This window comes from Onychostruthus taczanowskii, unplaced genomic scaffold, assembly GCF_017590055.1.
Source record: "Onychostruthus taczanowskii isolate IOZ18803 unplaced genomic scaffold, ASM1759005v1 scaffold400, whole genome shotgun sequence".
NCBI lineage: Eukaryota > Metazoa > Chordata > Aves > Passeriformes > Passeridae > Onychostruthus > Onychostruthus taczanowskii.
The window spans coordinates 40217-55450 of NW_024501461.1; the positions used below are offsets into that span (position 1 = coordinate 40217).

A 15234-nucleotide genomic window follows, 5' to 3' on the forward strand; every position below is an offset into this window, starting at 1 on the left:
CGCCCCCCCCCCCCCCTCCTTCATTCCCTCCTTCTCCCCCATTCCCGGGCGGTTCGAGCCGGTTCCACCGTCACCGATCCCCCCCATCTCCATCTCCCGCCGCCGCCACCCCCGAGGGGGGTTGCCGCCTTCATCCCCCGCTTCCCCGCGCCCCCCGCCTCACCTTCCTCAGCGCTGCCGCCGCTCGCTCCTACGGGGCTCCGCCGCTCTCCGGGCGAGGCGACCCGCAGGGCGCGGGGGCAGGTGGCATGAGCCCCCCCCCTCACACTTGGCGGGATGCTGAGGAGGAGGAGGAGGATGAAGATGGTGATGATGAAGAAGAAGGAATTATCCCTGGCTCTGCTCGCCCTCTCTACGTTCTGCCGGGGGGCGGCTCCGTGCTTGGCGTGCGTATGGGTTTTTTCCCCCCCCTTCCTCTACTTCACCCCTCACGGAAAAGGGGGGGGGGGATAAGAAAAAAAAGGTCGTCGGGCCCGGCGGGCTGATACAGGCGCGCGGCGCCCGCAGCCGCACCACACACAACACACACACCACACACACAAAAAGGGGACCTGGCCGGCGGAGGGATACCGCTGACGTCACTTCCGCCTGCGCGCGGTGACGTCACGGGGGCCGGACCCTGAGGCGGCTGAGGGAGGGAAGGGGAAGGGGGGGGGAAAATGGCGCCGCTGGGTCGCGACCCCCTCCCGCCCCTCACGGCTCTGCCCCTCATGGGTCCGCCACTGCTGCGGGGCCGAGGGGCTCTGAGCGGCTGAGGGCCTGGGGAGCGGCGGGAGGAGCGGCCGGCGCTGCCCCGCGGGCTGAGGCGATGCTCCCGGCCCGGTGTCCCGCGCTGGCTGTGAGCGGCCCGAGAGCCCCTCAGGGCCGGGCGGGCTGTGAGCAGCCGTCAGCCCCCACAGCTGAGGGGTGCTCGGGGCTCCTGGCCGAAATCTCCCACCTCAGGCCAAAATCGTCCAGCTGAGGGCAAAAAATCTCCCCCTGAGGCCAAAACCGTCCAGATGAGGGCAATAATTCTCTACCTGAGGTAAAAATTAGCCCCCTGAGGCCAAAATTGTCCAGATGAGGGCAATAATTCTCTACTCGAGGTAAAAATTCTCCACCTCAGGTCAAGATTGTCCAGATCAGGGCAAAATCTCCCATGTGGGGCAGGTGTTGGTAAAACAGCCCAAAAAAATGAGTGAAAAACAGCCAAAAATTGGAAAAATAAGAATTTAAATCTCTTCAATAATAAAGGAACAATCCCGAAATAATAATTAAAATATCTTTTTTCGTAGCAGAAAAATTTCCTTTTCCTGGTGGTTCGTGGAAAAAGCAGGGATATAAGAAAATGGGAATATTTTGGAAATTCCAAAATAAACATTCCCTCAGAGGAGGAAAAAAAAAAGGCAGATTCCTAAAAAAATTCATACTAAAGGAATTAATAATCTTTAATTTAAAAATTAATTCTCATTAGGGACAACCCCAGCAGGAATTAGGAATGAAATCCTGATTTTCCAGAGGAAAAAAAAAAAATTAAAATTTTTTTGAATTTTTTCCACCCAGAAAAGCCACAAAATATTTTCAAAAGTTGCTGAAATCCTGAGGAGAAAAAAATCCCTGGAAACATTCCCAAAATCCCGAGGTTTTGAACCAAAATCCCGATTTTTTTCAGCCAAAACTCCTCCCTCCCTCGCTATTCCCAAATTCTTTCTCCAGGCTGGAACAAAAACCCAGGAAAATTCGCAATAAAAAGGAGAAACACGCGGGGGAAAGCGGGAATTCCACGGAGGGAGAAGTTGGGAAGTTTCCCTTTGGCATTTTAAGGTGGAATTTTGTTTTTTTCCGCAGCCTGGATCCTCCCTCGGCTCCTCCTCTCCCGAACCCCTCCCCTTTCCCCTGGATTTCCGAGCCTTCCCCGGCTGTTTCTCCACAAAAATCCACCGAAACTCCGCGAATTGCCGTTCCCAGCCCGGTCCAGGATGGGTAAGAGATCCCAAAATCCCCCAACGACCCCAAAAATCCCGGGATTTGCTGCTTTTGGCTTCCCGGGGGTGGCAGGGGTGAAGGTCGAGCTTTTGCCTGGGTTAAAATATTTAAATATTCCCTAAACCCCCCCCGGGTTTTGACTAAGAGCTTGCATTCCTTCATTAAAATCCATTTTCCGTCGAATTAATTGGGAATTTCTAATCCTTAGGCTTCTAAAAACTGGGAGAAACTCCTGGAATTGCTGCTTGGGAACGGGAAAAACTCTTGGAAAAATCCTTAAAGATCAGATTTGAGCTTTTCCCCGACGTATTCCATATTTTTGCAGATAAATCCTTGATTTCCAGGATACTTTTCCTGATAATTTCTTTTTTTTTTGAGGACAAAACCTCGGATTTCCATGAACTTTGACTTTTGGCTCTGTGGAAAAAGTGGGAGGGGCCAAAAACTTGGAAACCGTTTCCAGGGAATTATTGGGAGTTCAAAGCAGAGGGAAAATAGCAGGAATTTTGGGATCAAACCCAGCCAAAAATGAGGAATTTTTAGTAGGAATTCTGTGTAGCCAAAAAATGTCAATATTCTAACAAAAAATATCCTGAATTTCCTGGAATTTTTTCACTCCCAAGTGGGATTTTTTTGAGGAATTTTTTTTGGCTCCGAGTTCCTGGAAGTCAATAAAAAACTTTGGGAATGATTGACAGGCCTGGAAGGACCTGGAGGCTCCAAAAAGTTGGGGATTGTGGAAGGAAATAAATCCTGGAATGCTCTGAGAAATGAGCTCCCTAAATTTCCTTGGGAATTTGGGTTTTTGGGGGAAGATCCCTGAAATTCCTGGATTTTTTTTTTTTCCAGTGGCTTCTCTGTTGTTTTCATTTGAATCTGAATTTTATTTTTCCCAAATTTAATCTGGATTTGCCTCCCTGGAACTTGCAATATTCATTAAATATGAATAATAAATATCCAAAGAAATAATAAATATTCCAAAGAAATTCCCATTCTTTCCAGCCCTTGCTAAAATCCCAAATTTATCCCTCCTAATCTGACACTTTGGGACAACTAGGAGAGCCAAAAATTGGGATAAATTCCAATGTTTTTTTTTTCCCCTGGAATTAACAAATCCAAGGCTCAGAAATTGGGAATGAGCAGTGAGAAACTGGGAATAAGGAATTGGGAAGGGGGGAATTCCATAGATTTAAGGCTGGGAAATTGGCAGTGAGGACCCAATGGAAGACCCCGAATTCCCAGGATTTTTGGGATGTGGGAATGATGGAATTCTGCCCTTTTCCAGCGGGAAGATGCGGATCGTGCGGGCCGGGCTATCCCAGCCCTCTGGAGGCCATGAAAGGCAAGTGCCGGGCCGGCATTCCCAAATCCCGGAGCTGCTTTGGGGTCGGGGCAGGGGAGGCGGCTGCGGGCTGGGAAAAGCTGGAATGCGGGCTGGGAAAAGCTGGAATGCTGAGGCCGGAGTGTGCCCGCAGGGCCCCGGGAGCGGCTGCTCTACGTGCCCTGCATCTACCGCAACACCGGCCTCGGCATTCCCGACTTCCTGGCCACCGTGGATGTGGATCCCGAATCCCCTCGGTACTGCCAGGTACGGGCCTGGGGAGCCCCGGGGATCCGGGGGAGTGTGGGGAACACGGGATCCGGGGGAACCTGGGATCCGGGGGAACCTGGGATCCGGGGGAACATGGGATCCGGGGGAACATGGGATCCGGGGGAACACGGGATCCTGAATGTGGGAAAATCCGGGAGAATCTGAGATGCTGAATCTGGGAAAATCCAGGGGAATCTGGGATCCTAAATCCAGGAGAACCTGGGATCCTGAATGTCGGAAAATCCGGGGCAATCTGGGACCTTGAATCCAGGAAAATCCGGGGTACCTGGGATCCTGAATGTGGGGGAACCTGGGATCCTGGATCTGGGAAAATCCGGGGGAACCTGGCATCCTAAATCTGGGAAACTGAAAATCTGAGGAAACCTGGGCTCACAAATCTGGGAAACCAGGACAACCCGGTGTCCTGAATCTGGGAAATGGAGACCCATTAATCCTGAACCTGAACACCCTGGGAGAACCCGGGATCCCAAATCCCGGAGGACGAGCCGGGCTGCCCGGTGCTCCCGCGGCCCCGGCGGGGCGGCGCTCCCGGCGGGGCGGCGCAGGCCGGGAGCTGGAGCGGGCCGCGCCTTGCAGGTGATCCACCGGCTGCCCATGCCGCACGTGGGGGACGAGCTGCACCACTCGGGCTGGAACGCCTGCAGCAGCTGCCACGGCGACCCCTCCAAATCCAGGAATTTCCTGATCCTGCCCTGCCTCGTCTCCTCCCGCGTCTACGTCGTGGATGTGGGTACCGACCCCAAGGCGCCCAGGCTGCACAAGGTTTGGAATTCCCCCTTTTTTCCTGCTTTATTTCCACACTTATTTTTCACTTTTTTCATCCTTTTATCCCGATTTTTGCCTTTTTTCCCCGCTTCCTTTTTTCCCCGCTGATTTGTTCTCTTTTTTTCACCTTTTTTCCCCCTTTTCCCCTCAAACATTCCCACAAACCTTTGCCCACAAATCCCCATTTTCCCCCAACATGTATATTTCCAGGAATTTTCCCCATTTTCCCCATTCCAGGTGGTGGAAGCTGAGGAATTTTTCCATTTTCCCCGTTCCAGGTGGTGGAAGCCGAGGAATTTTCCCCATTTTTCCCAGAATTTTCCCATTTTCCCCAGAATTTTCCCATTTTCCCCAGAGTTTTCCCCATTCCCCGTTCCAGGTGGTGGAGGCCAAGGAATTTTCCCCACTTTCCCCAGAATTTCCCCATTTTCCCCAGAATTTCCCCATTTTCCCCAGAATTTCCCCATTTTCCCCAGAATTTCCCCATTTTCCCCAGAATTTCCCCATTTTCCCCAGAATTTCCCCATTTTCCCCAGATTTTCCCCATTTTCCCCAGCATTTTCCCCATTCCCATTCCAGGTGGTGGAAGCCAAGGTATTTTTCTCAGAATTTCCCCATTTCCTCATTTTCCCCTCCCAGGTGGTGGAGGCCGAGGAGCTGGCCCGCAAGGCGAGCGCGGCGTTCCCGCACACCTCCCACTGCCTGGGCTCCGGCGAGATCCTCATCAGCTGCCTGGGGGATCCTGACGGCAACGGAAAAGGTTCGGAATTCCTCCAGATCCCACCAAACATCCCCAGGCCTTCATTCTCCTGCAAAATCCTGCAAAACTTGGAATTTTAGCACATTCCTGCAGTTTTTAATTGATTTTCCAGGCTGCTTTTATGTTTCGTTTAATTTTAAAAAAAAAAATGGAAGTAGGTGTAAATAAATAATTTGCTTTGTGTAAAGCAAAATAATCTTAGGAGTTACTATTGTAGGAAAAGATAAAATCCTGGAAAATTGTTGTTATTAGCAGTAATAAAATAATGGGAAATAATTTTAGGAACTATTATTATTATTATTGGTAAATATAATAATTATAATGTGCAAATAAAAAAAATTAATTTGCTTTATTTCAGGCGCTATAAATCTTTCCAAACTCCTTTTTTTGGGAATTCTTTCCAGGCACTTTTGTCCTCCTGGATGGAGAAACCTTTGAAGTGAAAGGAAACTGGGAGAAAGGAGGAAAAATCCCAAATTTGGGCTACGACTTCTGGTACCAGCCCCGGCACAACGTCATGCTCAGCACCGAGTGGGGCGTCCCCAAAATCCTGACCCAGGGCTTCGATCCCAAGGATGTGGAGAAAGGTCAGTGGGAAATCCTGGAAAACTCCATTCCTGACAGCAGAAACTCATAAAAACCACAATTTTTGACAGTGAAAACTTTAAAAAAATCCAAATTTTCACCTTAAAAACTCCTCAAAAATTCAACCTCCCGCCCGTAAAACCCCTAAAAAAAAATCAAAAAAATCCCAATTTTTTTCCTGCATCCCTCTTTTATCCCCAGTCTCTGTCCGAATATCCCATATGGGCTAAATATCCCATAAAAACCGGGAATTTTGGGAACATCTCCTCTTTCCCAGGGCACTACGGGCGCCGCATCAACGTGTGGGACTGGGCCGAGCGGCGCCTGGTGCAGGAGCTGGAGCTGGGCGCGGGCTCCGTGCCGCTGGAGATCCGCTTCCTGCACGAGCCGCGCGCCGCGCTGGGCTTCGTGGGCTGCGCCCTGAGCGGCCACGTGCAGCGCTTCCAGCGCGGCCCCGTGAGCCCGCGGGATGGGCTGCACGCGGGGCTGTTCGGGGTGGAACCTGCGGGAATCGTCGGGGAATTTGGTGTGGGGTTCTGGAGGGTGTGGGGCAGAACCGGCGGGAATCATCGGGGAATTTGGCGTGGGGTTAAGGAGGGTTTGGGGCACAACCTGCGGGAATCATCGGGGAATTTGGCGTGGGGTTCTGGAGGGTTTGGGGCAGAACCGGCGGGAATCATCGGGGAATTTGGCGTGGGGTTAAGGAGGGTTTGGGGCACAACCTGCAGGAATCATCGGGGAATTTGCTGGGGGGTTCTGGAGGATGTGGGGCACAACCTGCGGGAATCATCGGGGAATTTGGCGTGGGAATCCAGAGGGTTTGGGGCACAACCTGCGGGAATCGTCGGGGCTTTTGGCGTGGGGGTCTGGAGGGGTTGGGGCAGAACCTGCAGGAATCATCGGGGCTTTTGCTGTGGGGTTCTGGAGGGTGTGGGGCACAACCTGCGGGAATCGTCGGGGCTTTTGGCGTGGGGGTCTGGAGGGGTTGGGGCAGAACCTGCAGGAATCATCGGGGCTTTTGCTGTGGGGTTCTGGAGGGTGTGGGGCACAACCTGCGGGAATCGTCGGGGCTTTTGGCGTGGGGGTCTGGAGGGGTTGGGGCAGAACCTGCAGGAATCATCGGGGCTTTTGCTGTGGGGTTCTGGAGGGTGTGGGGCACAACCTGCGGGAATCGTCGGGGCTTTTGGCGTGGGGGTCTGGAGGGGTTGGGGCAGAACCTGCAGGAATCATCGGGGCTTTTGCTGTGGGGTTCTGGAGGGTGTGGGGCACAACCTGCGGGAATCGTCGGGGCTTTTGGCGTGGGGGTCTGGAGGGGTTGGGGCAGAACCTGCAGGAATCATCGGGGAATTTGGTGTGGGGTTAAGGAGGGTTTGGGGCAAAACCTGCAGGAATCGGGGCTGTTTTCATGGGATTAAGGAGGGTTTGGGGCAAAACCTGCAGGAATTGGGGCTTTTGCTGTGGGGTTCTGGAGGGTTTGGGGCACAACCTGCGGGAATCGTCGGGGCTTTTGGCGTGGGGTTCTGGAGGGTTTGGGGCAGAACCTGCAGGAATTGGGGCTTTTTTCATGGGAAAAAGGAGGGTTTGGGGCAAAACCTGCAGGAATCATCGGGGCTTTTGCTGTGGGATTCTGGAGGCTTTTGAGGTTTTTCAATGGAATTCCTGGGATTTGGGGCACAACCTGCAGGAATTGGGGCTTTTGCTGTGGGATTAAGGAGGGTTTGGGGCAGAACCTGCAGGAATCATCGGGGATTTTGGCGTGGGGTTAAGGAGGGTGTGGGGCACAACCTGCGGGAATTGGGGCTTTTTGGGGCGGAACCTGCAGGAATTGGGGCTTTTGCTGTGGGATTAAGGAGGGTTTGGGGCAGAACCTGCAGGAATCGGGGCTTTTGCTGTGGGGTTCTGGAGGGTTTTGAGGTTTTTCCATGGAATTCCTGGGATTTGGGGCAAAACCTTCAGGAATTGGGGCTTTTTCCATGGGATTCCAGAGGGGTTTTGGGTTTTTTTCTTGGAATTCCTGGGGTTTTAGGGGAATCTCTGTGGTTTAACTGCTGTGGGATTGTGGTGTGGAGTGGATATTCCATGTGTTTTGGGAATTTGGGAAGGATAATTCCATGCTTTCCGTCCCTCAGGAAGGAAAATGGGAAGCAGAGAAGGTGATTGAGGTGCCCAACAAGAAAGTGCAAGGATGGCTCCTCCCAGAAATGCCAGGTCAGTGGGAGAAATTTGGGAAAAATTTGGGAATTTTCTTGTGGATCCAGAGCAGATTTTGGTGGAATTCTATGCTTAAATGGCAAAAAATTCCAAATGTTGGGGTCTTTTTGAGGGAGAATTTTGGGATGAGCAAAGGAACCCCAGAGTGGGATCTGCTCTGTGCTGGGGGTGGGATTTTCCAGGAAAATCCTTGGAATTTGGGTCTGGGTTTGCTCAGGAATGAGCCTGGGAATGCTGGAGAGACTTGGAACAATTACCAAGGTTGATGTCCCACGAAAATCCTTTGAATTTGCATTTGAATTGGCTCCATCCTTTTTTTCTCCATAAAAATCCCTGGAATTTGGGTCTGGATTTCCTCAGGAATTCTGGAAGTTCCCCCGGGAATTCAGGAATAATTTCCGACGTTGACTTTGTCCCTCCCACTCCTTCCCCACCCCATTTTTTGGCATTTCCACGCGGGAACTTGGGGATTTCTGGGATTCTCTCAGCTGCCATTCCCTGATTTTTCTCTGGAATTCCCTCGGGAAGGGCTGATCACGGATATCCTGATTTCCCTGGACGACAGATTCCTGTACTTCAGCTGCTGGCTCCACGGGGACGTGCGCCAGTACGACATCTCCGACCCCAAAAACCCCAAACTGGTGGGGCAGGTGAGGAAGGAATTCCCAAAAAAACCCAATTCCCGCGGTTTTCAAGGGATTCACTCCGTTTTCCCATGGATTTGAATGGTTTTCCAGGTTTTTCTGGGAGGCAGCATCTCCAAAGGGGGAGGTGTGACCGTGGTGGAGGATCGGGAATTGCAGGATCAGCCGGAGCCGTGCGTGATCCAGGTGAAGATTCCCAAATTTTTTTTCCCCGATTCTTCCCAGATTTTTGGAGATTCCCGACATCCAAAACCCCTCCTGAGGTTGTTCCCACCTGGATTTTCCTTCTTTAGGGATAGGTTACATCCCAGAAATCCCAATTTTTTCTCGGGAAAAAAGCATGGAATTAAGAAATTTGAGGAAAAATTCACGGATATTCCACTTCAACCATTAATTGATGGTTTTTCCATGGGAAATTCTAAGATGGGGAATAAAAAAATCTCTTGGACACCCCCAGGACAAGGAAACTCTGGAATTTTCACCCCTGGAATTCTAGGAAAATCTCTTGGGGAAGTGAGGATGGGACAAAAAGAACCAGAAAAGGGAATTCCTGCCAAAAAATGGGAAAAACCCTTGGATTTGGTGTCTCCCGTGGGGTTTTTCCAACCTTAAGCATTCCAGAATCCTCTAAAAAAAATTCCAGAGCATTCCAAACCCTTCATCCTTTATTCCCTGACTCATCTCCAGCCATTCCAGTACTCCCATCCTGAGGCAAAAATTCCCCAAAAATTCCTTTTTCTCCCCAAAACTGAGGATTGGCCGCTCCTGACTCGGAGATTTTGTAGCCCCTGGATGGTTTTTTCCCAAAAAAATTCCATTTACTCCCCAAAACTGAGGATTTGCTGCTCCTGAATCCGGGATTTCGGAGCCCCTGGATGGCTTTTTCCCAAATAAATTCCATTTACTCCCCAAAACTGAGGATTTGCTGCTCCTGAATCCGGGATTTCGGAGCCCCTGGATGTTTTTTTCCCCCAAAAACTCCCAAAAAATTCCATTTTTCCCCCAAAGCTGTGGATTGGCCGCTCCCCACTCGGGGATTTCAGAGCCCCTGGATGGTTTTTTCCCCAAAAACTCCCCAAAAATTCAAATTTTTTCCCCAAAACTGAGGATTGGCCGCTCCTGAATCTGGAATTTCGGAGCCCCTGGATGTTTTTTTCCCCCAAAAACTCCCAAAAAATTCCATTTTTCCCCCAAAGCTGTGGATTGGCCGCTCCCCACTCGGGGATTTCAGAGCCCCTGGATGGTTTTTTCCCCCACAAACTCCCCAAAAATTCCATTTTCCCCCCCAAAGCTGAGGATTGGCCCCTCCCCACGCGGTAACTTTGGAACCCCTGGATGGTTTTTTCCCCAAAAATTCCATTTTTTTCCCCAAAACTGAGGATTGGCCGCTCCTGAATCTGGAATTTCGGAGCCCCTGGATGTTTTTTTCCCCCAAAAACTCCCAAAAAATTCCATTTTTCCCCCAAAGCTGTGGATTGGCCGCTCCCCACTCGGGGATTTCAGAGCCCCTGGATGGTTTTTTCCCCCACAAACTCCCCAAAAATTCCATTTTCCCCCCCAAAGCTGAGGATTGGCCCCTCCCCACGCGGTAACTTTGGAACCCCTGGATGGTTTTTTCCCCAAAAATTCCATTTTTTTCCCCAAAACTGAGGATTGGCCGCTCCTGAATCTGGAATTTCGGAGCCCCTGGATGTTTTTTTCCCCCAAAAACTCCCAAAAAATTCCATTTTTCCCCCAAAGCTGTGGATTGGCCGCTCCCCACTCGGGGATTTCAGAGCCCCTGGATGGTTTTTTCCCCCACAAACTCCCCAAAAATTCCATTTTCCCCCCCAAAGCTGAGGATTGGCCCCTCCCCACGCGGTAACTTTGGAACCCCTGGATGGTTTTTTCCCCAAAAATTCCATTTTTTTCCCCAAAACTGAGGATTGGCCGCTCCTGAATCTGGAATTTCGGAGCCCCTGGATGTTTTTTTCCCCCAAAAACTCCCAAAAAATTCCATTTTTCCCCCAAAGCTGTGGATTGGCCGCTCCCCACTCGGGGATTTCAGAGCCCCTGGATGGTTTTTTCCCCAAAAATTCCATTTTTTTCCCCAAAACTGAGGATTTGCTGCTCCTGAATCTGGGATTTCGGAGCCCCTGGATGGTTTTTTCCCCCACAAACTCCCCAAAAATTCCATTTTCCCCCCCAAAGCTGAGGATTGGCCCCTCCCCACTCAGTAACTTTGGAACCCGTGGATGGGTTTTTCCCCAAAAACTGCCGAAAAACTCCATTTTCCCCCCAAAGCTGAGGATTGGCCCCTCCCCACTCAGTAACTTTGGAACCCGTGGATGCGTTTTTCCCCAAAAACTCCATTTTCCCCCCAAAGCTGAGGATTGGCCCCTCCCCACTCAGTAACTTTGGAACCCGTGGATGCGTTTTTCCCCAAAAACTCCATTTTCCCCCCAAAGCTGAGGATTGGCCCCTCCCCACTCGGTAACTTCGGAACCCCTGGATGTTTTTCCCAATCCCAGGGGAAGAGGATCCCGGGGGGGCCGCAGATGCTGCAGCTGAGCCTGGACGGGCGCCGGCTCTACGTCACCACGTCGCTGTTCAGCGCCTGGGACCGGCAGTTCTACCCCAGCCTGCTCACGTGAGCCCCCTGCCGGGCACTCCGGGGGTCTGCCGCCCGCTGCTTGGGTCATGGGGGGTCGAGAACCGCTTCTGGTTACTGCTTGTTAGCTGGTTATCCATCGGTAATGGCTGGGCTTTCATTGGTGCTTAAATGGCGGTTAGTTGGTGGTTAACTGGTTGTTAGTTGATGGTTAAATGGTTATTAGTTGGTGCTGAAATGGTTGTTAGTTGATGGTTAGCTGGTTGTTAGTTGATGGTTAACTGGTTGTTAGTTGATGGTTAAATGGTTATTAATTGGTGCTTAAATGGCGGTTAGTTGATGGTTAAATGGTTGTTAGCTGATGGTTAACTGGTTGTTAGTTGATGGTTAAATGGTGGTTAGTTGATGGTTAACTGGTTGTTAGCTGATGGTTAAATGGTTATTAATTGGTGCTTAAATGGTGGTTAGTTGGTGGTTAACTGGTTGTTAGCTGATGGTTAAATGGTTGTTAGTGGATGGTTAAATGGTTGTTAGTGGATGGTTAAATGGCTGTTAGTTGATGGTTAAATGGTTGTTAGTTGATGGTTAACTGGTTGTTAGTTGATGGTTAAATGGTTATTAATTGGTGCTTAAATGGTTGTTAGTTGATGGTTAAATGGTTGCTAGTTGATGGTTGGTTAAATGGTTGCTAGTTGATGGTTAAATGGTTATTAATTGCTTGCTGATTGGTCCTTAATTGGTCATGCATTGATTAATAATCTGTATTTGTCAATTATTAACAATTAATAACAATAATTAATAATTAATTCATAACCAATTAAATTTTGTTAATTCCAAATGTTGGGCTCTTTTTGAGGGGGAACTTTGGGGTGAATTTTGGGTTATTAGTTGATGATTAACTCTGTCATTTTAATCACATCAGCCCAGCCTTTCCCTGCCCCAGCCCCTTTTCCCGGTTCCTGTTTTAATTCCCGCGTTTTCCCGGTGTTGCAGGGAGGGCTCGGTGCTGCTGCAGCTGGACGTGGACACGGAGCGCGGCGGCCTGGCCGTCAATCCCAAATTCCTGCTGGATTTCGGGAAGGAGCCGGGCGGGCCCTGCCTGGCGCACGAGGTGCGCTACCCGGGGGGGGACTGCACCTCCGACATCTGGCTGTGACCCCGGAATGTTCCGGAATGTTCCGGAATCATCGGGAATGGGGGGAATGGGGGGATGTGGGACTGCACCTCCGACATCTGGCTGTGACCCCGGAATGTTCCGGAATGTTCCGGAATCATCGGGAATGGGGGGAATGGGGGGATGTGGGACTGCACCTCCGACATCTGGCTGTGACCCCGGAATGTTCCGGAATGTTCCGGAATCATCGGGAATGGGGGGAATGGGGGGATGTGGGACTGCACCTCCGACATCTGGCTGTGACCCCGGAATGTTCCGGAATGTTCCGGAATCATCGGGAATGGGGGGAATGGGGGGATGTGGGACTGCACCTCCGACATCTGGCTGTGACCCCGGAATGTTCCGGAATGTTCCGGAATCATCGGGAATGGGGGGAATGGGGGGATGTGGGACTGCACCTCCGACATCTGGCTGTGACCCCGGAATGTTCCGGAATGTTCCGGAATCATCGGGAATGGGGGGAATGGGGGGATGTGGGACTGCACCTCCGACATCTGGCTGTGACCCCGGAATGTTCCGGAATGTTCCGGAATCATCGGGAATGGGGGGAATGGGGGGATGTGGGACTGCACCTCCGACATCTGGCTGTGACCCCGGAATGTTCCGGAATGTTCCGGAATCATCGGGAATGGGGGGAATGGGGGGATGTGGGACTGCACCTCCGACATCTGGCTGTGACCCCGGAATGTTCCGGAATGTTCCGGAATCATCGGGAATGGGGGGAATGGGGGGATGTGGGACTGCACCTCCGACATCTGGCTGTGACCCCGGAATGTTCCGGAATGTTCCGGAATCATCGGGAATGGGGGGAATGGGGGGATGTGGGACTGCACCTCCGACATCTGGCTGTGACCCCGGAATGTTCCGGAATGTTCCGGAATCATCGGGAATGGGGGGAATGGGGGGATGTGGGACTGCACCTCCGACATCTGGCTGTGACCCCGGAATGTTCCGGAATGTTCCGGAATCATCGGGAATGGGGGGAATGGGGGGATGTGGGACTGCACCTCCGACATCTGGCTGTGACCCCGGAATGTTCCGGAATGTTCCGGAATCATCGGGAATGGGGGGAATGGGGGGATGTGGGACTGCACCTCCGACATCTGGCTGTGACCCCGGAATGTTCCGGAATGTTCCGGAATCATCGGGAATGGGGGGAATGGGGGGATGTGGGACTGCACCTCCGACATCTGGCTGTGACCCCGGAATGTTCCGGAATGTTCCGGAATCATCGGGAATGGGGGGAATGGGGGGATGTGGGACTGCACCTCCGACATCTGGCTGTGACCCCGGAATGTTCCGGAATGTTCCGGAATCATCGGGAATGGGGGGAATGGGGGGATGTGGGACTGCACCTCCGACATCTGGCTGTGACCCCGGAATGTTCCGGAATGTTCCGGAATCATCGGGAATGGGGGGAATGGGGGGATGTGGGACTGCACCTCCGACATCTGGCTGTGACCCCGGAATGTTCCGGAATGTTCCGGAATCATCGGGAATGGGGGGAATGGGGGGATGTGGGACTGCACCTCCGACATCTGGCTGTGACCCCGGAATGTTCCGGAATGTTCCGGAATCATCGGGAATGGGGGGAATGGGGGGATGTGGGACTGCACCTCCGACATCTGGCTGTGACCCCGGAATGTTCCGGAATGTTCCGGAATCATCGGGAATGGGGGGAATGGGGGGATGTGGGACTGCACCTCCGACATCTGGCTGTGACCCCGGAATGTTCCGGAATGTTCCGGAATCATCGGGAATGGGGGGAATGGGGGGATGTGGGACTGCACCTCCGACATCTGGCTGTGACCCCGGAATGTTCCGGAATGTTCCGGAATCATCGGGAATGGGGGGAATGGGGGGATGTGGGACTGCACCTCCGACATCTGGCTGTGACCCCGGAATGTTCCGGAATGTTCCGGAATCATCGGGAATGGGGGGAATGGGGGGATGTGGGACTGCACCTCCGACAGCTCGCTGTGATCCCAGGAAATTCAGGATTTATCCCATTTTTTCCTGCTCCTTTCCTCTCTCCATCCCCTTTTCCCAGGGAATTTGGGGTGCCTGGGGCTTCATCTGCTCCCAAAATTCCCATTCCGTAGCAGTCTCTCCTAAAAATCATCTCTGATATTTCTGATCAAAAATCAAAAATCCCAATAAAATTCTCCTTCCAGCAGGTAAAATGGCTTTTTTCTTTTGGGGCTTTTGGGCATTTTTGGCATTTTTGGTTAAAAAAACCATGTCACTTGCCAACATTTTTCCACCTTGTTTGTTGTATAGAGATAAGATAGGGATAAAAAGGGAATAGATAAGAAAAAAATACAAAATAAATAGGGATAAAATAGGGGGAAATATAGATAAAATAGAGGCAGAAATAGATAAAAACAAGGATAAAAGAGAGGGGAAAAATAGGGATAAATCAGAGGTAAAATAGGGAGAAAGCAGAAATAAAATTGAGAAAAATAGGGAAAAAATTGATGGAAAAATGGGGATAAAATGGCCAGCTGGAAGCGAAGCCCCGGGAAAAGAGGCAGCGCCGGGAATTCCTCCGGAGCCTCCCGCAGCCCGGCCCGGGCATTGTCCCGGCCCCGCCGCCGCCCTCGGCCCCGGGGCTTAGCCCCCCTGGCTGGGCTCAGGCCGTGCCCGGCCAGGCCGGACCCCCTTGGGCTGAGCTCAGCCGGGCTCTGCTCCATCCCCCCCGGCCGGGAGCGGCTCCGGGGGGGTCGCGGCCCCTTCCCCACGCCCGCCCGGGCCCGGGAGCCTTCGGCAGCCGGGAGTGGCTCACTTGATCAGGCTGGGGTAGAACTGCCGGTCCCAGGTGCTGTAGAAGGAGTTGGTCACGTAGAGCCGCTTCCCGTCCAGGCTCAGCTGCAGCGTGGCGGGGCCGCCGTACACGCGCTTGCACTGGGACACACGGACTGGGCTTAC

The 15234-nt window shown here is 52.0% G+C and overlaps 2 protein-coding genes across 2 annotated transcripts in view; one reads left to right on the top strand and one right to left on the bottom strand.

Annotated features, from left to right (window-relative positions):
- POGZ (pogo transposable element derived with ZNF domain) overlaps positions 1 to 304 on the bottom strand; it is a 23969-nt gene extending 23665 nt beyond the window's left edge. The window contains exon 1 of the mRNA XM_041413304.1: positions 164 to 304. The gene's annotated coding sequence lies outside the window, so the exon portion shown is untranslated. The remainder of the gene's footprint in view (positions 1 to 163) is intronic.
- SELENBP1 (selenium binding protein 1) lies at positions 246 to 12422 on the top strand. Its single transcript, XM_041413303.1, has 13 exons — positions 246 to 386; positions 1828 to 1962; positions 3251 to 3307; positions 3441 to 3553; positions 4154 to 4339; positions 4982 to 5102; positions 5507 to 5689; positions 5965 to 6143; positions 7817 to 7895; positions 8427 to 8548; positions 8636 to 8728; positions 11053 to 11171; positions 12126 to 12422. The coding sequence occupies exons 2-13, from the start codon at positions 1959 to 1961 to the stop codon at positions 12286 to 12288; spliced, it is 1419 nt and encodes a 472-aa protein (XP_041269237.1). The 5' UTR covers positions 246 to 386; positions 1828 to 1958; the 3' UTR covers positions 12289 to 12422.
- The last annotated feature ends 2812 nt before the right edge of the window (positions 12423 to 15234 follow it).